General features: G+C 49.8%; 1 protein-coding gene across 1 annotated transcript; it reads left to right on the plus strand.

Moving 5' to 3' along the window:
* The first annotated feature begins 2,554 nt into the window (after positions 1-2,554).
* LOC123123912 (GDSL esterase/lipase At1g59030) lies at positions 2,555-6,255 on the plus strand. Its single transcript, XM_044544567.1, has 2 exons — positions 2,555-2,965; positions 5,289-6,255. The coding sequence occupies exons 1-2, from the start codon at positions 2,575-2,577 to the stop codon at positions 6,107-6,109; spliced, it is 1,212 nt and encodes a 403-aa protein (XP_044400502.1). The 5' UTR covers positions 2,555-2,574; the 3' UTR covers positions 6,110-6,255.
* The last annotated feature ends 597 nt before the right edge of the window (positions 6,256-6,852 follow it).

A 6,852-nucleotide genomic window follows, 5' to 3' on the forward strand; every position in this document is an offset into this window, starting at 1 on the left:
TAGAGGCCGTCCGGGCTGTCACATCGATGGAGCACCATCCGGGTACGGGCGTCCTCAACAGAAAAACCCACTTCGTCAAATTCAACAGTTATAGGATTTTCACGTGTAAGAGAACGAACGAAACAAGATTAGTGACTAACTCAGGTGAAACTAAGACATTAGACATGTGAATAGGCGTAGAGTTAGACGGAAAGGAACCATGACTGACATGAGTAATGGGAAGGGAAGACCCATCCCCAACAGTGATACGATATGCGGTAGAAACTGGAAATACGGAGTTGAGGTTACCAGGGTTGGAAGTCATGTGGGTGGTAGCCCCGGAGTCCATATACCAGTCGCCGCCTCCGGTGTACGTGTTGGGTGTAGGGGCGGAGTGAAGCGCCGCAAGGAGGGCCGGATCCCAAGGGGCCGGCAGGAGTGCGGCGGCCGCGGCCTGAGGGGCGGCGGGGTAGCCACCCGGGGCGGCATGGCCAGGTATGGTCGTGGCATAGCCACCCGGGGCGGCGTACGGAGGTGCCGCGACGAAGTAGCCACCCGGGGCGGCGAAGAACGCCTGATGCGCGCCGGGCCGGGGGCTGAGGATCCCAGCCGGGACGGGGGCCCGCGGGACAGGCATCGTGTACGCATGGACCACCCCCGTCCAAGGGTTGGTCGCGGCGGCCCAGGGGGCGGGGGCAGCTGCTGCTGCGGCTGGCGCCCCCCCCCCCCCCCCCCCGCGCCGTGCTGCTATTGCTGCTTCTTGCCGCGGCGCCCCCCGCGGCGACGATCAGGGGCAGGGGGCGGCGGCTGGTAGACGGGCGCCGGTGGCGCCTGGAAGTACGACGCCGGCGGCGGCGGGCGGCTGCGGCGCCGTTGAAGGAGCGGCGCGGGAGGTGCCCGCCGCGAGAGCCGTGTGCGTGGCCCGGGACTTCACCATCTTCATCCTCCTCTCCTCCAACCGAAGATAGGCCACGACCCGAGGAAAGGTCGGGTCCGGGAGGAACGTGAGGTTGGAGGCCGCGTTGCCGAACTCCTCGTTCAGACCAGCGGTGAGCGTGCTGAGGAGGAGGTCGTCGGAGACCCGCTCCCCGAGGTCGCGGAGTTCGTCAGCAAGTTTCTTAAGGCGCATGCAATAATTGTCAATGGACGAGTCAAGCTGATGGCTGCCAAAAAATTCCTGCTGAAGAAACACGCGGCGTTGGAGGGCGTTGTCGAGGAAGAGCCCGTTCAGCTTCGTCCACACCGTCTGCGCGTCATCAGTGTCGCAAACGATGGTGTGGAAGATGTCCTTGGAGATGGTTTGGTACAGCCAGCAAGTGATGGTGGCATCGATGGTCAGCCAGTCGTCGTCCGCGAACATGAGGCCGGAGTTGATGGAGCCATCAACGTGATCGATGAGGTGGTACTCGCGGAAGACAAGGGAGAAGTAGGTTTTCCAGGCGTAGTAGGTGGAGGTGGCGTAGTCAAGAACGGCGGGCACGCGGGCGAAGATGTCGAGATCGCGGACGACCTCCACCGGGGGAGGGGCCGGACCTTCGAAGGGATTGGAGGGGAGGGAGGCGGCGGAGTGGGGAGAGGCCATGGGTGCAGCGGCGACCGAGGGAAGAAGTGGCGGCGCGGCTAGCGGGGAGATGGGATCGGGTGGGAGGGAGGCGGCGTGGGAGAGGGAGAGGGAGAGGGATGGGGATGGGAAGGCGCGCGTGGCGGCGGGGTGAGGATGCGGCGGCGGCGCAAGGAGATGGCCGCGGCGGCAGCGAGGGGCTGCGGCGGCGGCTAGGAGCGAAAGCTAGGGTTGGATCGGAAGAGAAACTGATACCATGTTGAAGGCAATGCAACTCTCGATGTATTGATCGGGTGCACGGTGCACGTATATATGGGTACAAGGGCAGCCCTCGGCCTCATCTATACAAAGAAACTAGAGACGGGGCCGGTAGGAAATTATCCTAGCAAATACATGCACAAATATGTTCAACACTTTGATCAGGAGTACATACATAGGCATGCAGAGTGTCCCACCCATCTAAATTCCAATTGATTGTTCTAGCTAGATCAACACAGTACAAACGGTGTAGCACGGCGTCCATCCGCTCTGCCTCCAGCTATATGATCAACAGTGCACCTTCACATGCACATGGTTCTCGTTCCCGATCCATCTAAACAAGTCGTCAACGTACTCTACTTTATCAATGACACGTACATATACATACATAATGGGCCAGTAATCAATGCCCACAAAAGTTGGTGAAGAGATGGATGGATTATTCGATCTGTCTGTCCGGCAGGAAGAACATGCATGCAACCTGTTCAGCTTGCTGTCCATGCACACATAAATATACCCTTTTGATGCACGCAACAGTGTTCCTCGTAAATGCAATGCGTTGATCTTCGATTAGTCGATCGATCTTGCACCGTGCATGCATGATGCATGGCATGCACCATTGCTGCTGCTAGGTTGTAAAGTCATGGAACCCAACATGCGAGAACAGTTCCCCGGGGACGGCCGGCACTGTGCGCGCGTACATTCTCTCCATTATCTTGCTTAGCTCACGATCTGTGTGCCCATGGACGACGTGCATAAATAGATGAGATCGAGCTATGGCCGCCCTGCATCGAGGCCAGCCACTCATACAACAGGAGCAATATACAAGGGGGGTCAAGATGATCACGACCCAGCGGTGCCGGCTGCGGGAGCTGCTTGTAGCGGTGGCGGTGGCGATGGTGGCAATGGCGGCACCGGCACTAGTGTGCGGGAGGGACCTGAACCAGACGATGACGGTGCAGGCGACGCAGCAGCAGGGGAGTAGTAATAAGAAGCCGCTGGTGACGGCGCTGATCGTGTTCGGCGACTCGATCGTGGACCCCGGCAACAACAACAACCTGCCGGCGACGAGGATGAAGGCCAACCACGCGCCCTACGGCAAGGACTTCGCCGGCCACGTCGCCACCGGCCGCTTCTCCAACGCGCTCCTGCCCCCCGACCTCATCGGTACGTATCTCGCTTAATTAGCTCGAGTACACATCGGTAGCATGCATGCGTACGTCACTTCCTGCATGCAAAGAAAGGTGGTAGTTTTAGATGTTGATACGGTTCTTTATATAACCTTGAGTCACATTCTTTCTATATTTTTATTTGATAAAGTTCAATTGATATATTAAGGTGATACAACCATGGAAGGAATGCACAGCATCTTATAGCACGATGCACACAACCAACCCAACTAAAAAGCAAAAATCGTTTTACAGCAATAATAAAAAAGTCCAACTTTTAATGGGTTGACAATTCTTTCTATTGACTGAAGAAGCGGCATATGTATATTCAATAAAGAAGTAATCTCTATGCACTATGAAGTATTTATCAACATAAATTCATACATATTATTTCCAAATATATAATTTTAAAGCTCCGCCAAAGTTTTGGGGAGTACACATCTCCTCTGGCCTCATTTCTGATCCTTCTATCGACATTTTCGAGTGGCCCACCGATCAGAGATACTAATGAGAAGGGTATTACACTTCCCCGCAAAAAGATAAACCAAAGGGTATTACACTTCTCCGCCAAAGTTTAGGGTAATTACATCTAATTAACTTCACAAAAATGAAAATGAGAAGAGAAACCAAAGGCAGAAGAGGAAAACGAGCACATGGAAACAACAAAGGGGATATCTCAGCTTTCTAATCGAGCAAAATGAAGGTAGTGCGAGCCTCGGCCATTAGGTTGCCACTCTAACCACACCTCATTGCAGAAAACAGAGATGGGCGGATGTAAAAAGGAGAATGATACATTAATCAGGCTTCGGCTTTGGACAAAAAAAATTCCACCCTATGATCAGCCTCTCTAAATGATTTGTTCTGTAAAACATTATGTCCTATTTCTTTCCATAAGTGTTGCAAATTCATGTTTTTCGTGCGTGCACATGTGACTGAAAATTTTGAGATTTTCGGTCACCATTTTACCTCATAAAAATATCAAAAGGTTACATTGTAATCATATAGAAAATGCAATTCCACAAATAAAAGTGCATACGAAACTAACAGAAATAAACAAATTACAGTTAACAAAAAATGACCGGAATTTCTCAAAAACGCGGCCAAAACTTCATAAAAAGTGACTGAATCACTCTTTTAGAAAAATGACTGATTTTTTTAAAAGGCACTGTAGTTGAGAGTGTGTGCAATTAAGCATGAGCAGTTCACTGGAGAGGATATATTCTTCCTGTCTGTGCAGGACCAGTCCGTCCAACTCCAATCAGTGCTGCACACTCCATGGATTTGTACCCTTTGGTCTTCATCTTTATGACCCAACTACTTAAAACAAAGTGACTGAAAATTACAAGAAAAAACAAAGCAAACATTAAAATTTGAAAGTGTAGTTATATTTAAAACAAAGTGAGTAGGGCATTTTGGAGACCAAGCTCTATGGAGGCCTTTATTTTGAATTTCAAAATTCAAAATGCTCAGTTCCAAAATTTTATGAAAAAAATGCACATGTACGCAAGGATGTAATGTGTATGTGTGAAAAAAATTCAGGATGAAATACCTTGAACTGTGAGCTGCACATTTTTTGTTTTTATAAAATTTGAAGATGAACAGTACATATACTAAAAAACTCAAGATTTGTCATTTTTTTGTAGCTCTCATTTTAACGTATTTTGACCTGAAATTTTGCACGCATGTACATTATGTATCTAGGTATATGTGTATTTTGTTTCAGAATTTTTTGAAACTGAAAAGTTTGAATTTTGTAGTTTTCAAATTAAGGCCTCCATGGAGCTCGGTCTCTGTTTGACATTTTCACATTTGACTGAAACTACAACTAAGAAAAAATGGCAGGAATTTCACATGTGACTGAAACTTCACACGAACTGGCTAAATCACTATGTATAAATAAAAAAAGACTAAAACTTCAATAAAAAACGAGGCACTCTTTTCTGTTAAGTATGAGTACAAAGAGAGTGTGTAATTAAGCATCGCAATCGCAGTTGTTCAATAAAAAAACACTAAAACTTCAATAAAAAAAACTGTGGCCTTGTGCCACTTGAGTAGAGAGAGAGTGTGTGTGTGTAATTAAGCATGACCAGTGCGGTAGAGAAGATATATGCTTCCTGTCTAGATCTGCAGGACCCCAGTAGTCAGTCCAATCGGTGATCCATGCTCCATTGCCATGAATTTGTACCTTCGTTCTTCGTCTTTATCACCCAGCTACTTCACTGTTTCACTTAATTTTGTGCACTGGGTAAGTAGATTCAGTTCAGCTGTGATCCATCAATTACTAATTAACCAGCGCACGTTTGTGGTTTAATACATTTCAGCTCGGAGGCTTAACTTGAAGCCACTTCTTGGTCCGTGGCTGAACGTGGAGCACACGCCGGAGGACCTGCTCACCGGCGTCAGCTTCGCGTCGGGCGCCACCGGGTTCGACCCGCTGACCCCGCAGATCGTGAACGTGTTCACCATGGACCAGGAGCTGGAGTTCTTCGACGAGTACCGGCGCAGGCTGGTGGGCATCGTGGGGGAGGCCGAGACGCGCCGCATCATCGCCGGCGCCTTCTTCTTCGTGGTCACCGGGACCGACGACCTCGCCAACACCTACTTCATGACGCCCTACCGCGCCGGCGACTACGACATCCCGGCCTACGTGGACCTGCTCCTCGTCGGCGCCGAGGCCTTCCTCCGCAACACCAGCGCGCGGGGCGCCAGAAAGATGGGCTTCACGGGGATGCCGCCCATCGGCTGCGTCCCCTCGCAGCGCACCATCGGCGGCGGGCCGCGGCGCCGCTGCGAGGCCCGCCGGAACTACGCCGCGCTCATGTACAACAAGGCGCTGCAGCAGCTCATCGACAGGCTCAACGCCGACCCCACGTTCCACACCCTCGTCGTCTACTTCGACATCTACGACATCATCGAGGAGCTCGCCGTGCACGGCGAACGGTGGGGGTTCACGGAGCTCACGCACGGCTGCTGCGGCTCCGGGCTCATCGAGGTCACCATGCTCTGCGACACGAGGTACATGGGGGTGTGCGACGACGTGGACAAGCATGTGTTCTTCGACAGCTACCACCCCACGCAGAGGGCGTATGAGATCATCGTCGACCACATCTTCAAGAACTACGTGCCCCTCATGCATCTCTGATTGATTCGCCCATCCATTCTTATTAATTTGATTATAGACGACGCATGATATTGTTGTACTATCAGTGGAATGCAATGATACTTCCTTATATTAATTAGCTGTTACGGATTTAAGATGGGTTCGAAGACGATAATGAATGATTCAAAGGGTACCTGCATTCTCCTTTCAATTTTTACCTGTGGCACCATTAGAAAATATTGCTACTTTTTACATTTTAGCTGTGTGAAGCTCTGCCCATCGAGAATTAGTTGTCTTAGATTTGTCTAGATACGGGTGTTCTAGACATGTTTTAGTGTTAGATATATCCGTAGTTAGACAAATTTAAGACAACTATTTTGGGACGGTGATAATATTTCATTATTTTCTCCAAACTGGCACACCAAACACATGCCACAATGACATGGCATTTAACTTGATTAACAACTCAGGCCCATATTACCACGCGACAAGCATGATAAAAGCAATCTCAAATTGACAAAAAAAAAAACAACTCAGCCCCATATTCATTAGGGATATCCGACTAACAATAGGGAAGTATCAGCTCAACCCGAAAGCTCAAGAACCAAACTTGGCCTCACTTTTCAGCCAGAAGCTCGACCCATAAGCCAAAAGCCCAAAACGAGTGGGTTTAGCTGTTTTTTAGGAAAAATAAGCATACTACTTTTATTTTATTCCAAAACTAATATAGTCTTATTATTTAATAAAAAAGGAGCCATTTGGCATGTTATCACACCACATGGGGC

Source organism: Triticum aestivum, chromosome 5D (assembly GCF_018294505.1).
Source record: "Triticum aestivum cultivar Chinese Spring chromosome 5D, IWGSC CS RefSeq v2.1, whole genome shotgun sequence".
Lineage (NCBI taxonomy): Eukaryota > Viridiplantae > Streptophyta > Magnoliopsida > Poales > Poaceae > Triticum > Triticum aestivum.

What these genes read in the sequence shown, in the direction of transcription:
- LOC123123912 (XM_044544567.1), top strand. Translation starts at nt 2,575, where the DNA reads ATGGCCGCCCTGCATCGAGGCCAGCCACTCATACAACAGGAGCAATAT. An exon ending in CCTGCCCCCCGACCTCATCG is followed by an intron (nt 2,966 to 5,288) that starts GTACGTATCTCG and finishes AATACATTTCAG; the next exon opens with CTCGGAGGCTTAACTTGAAG.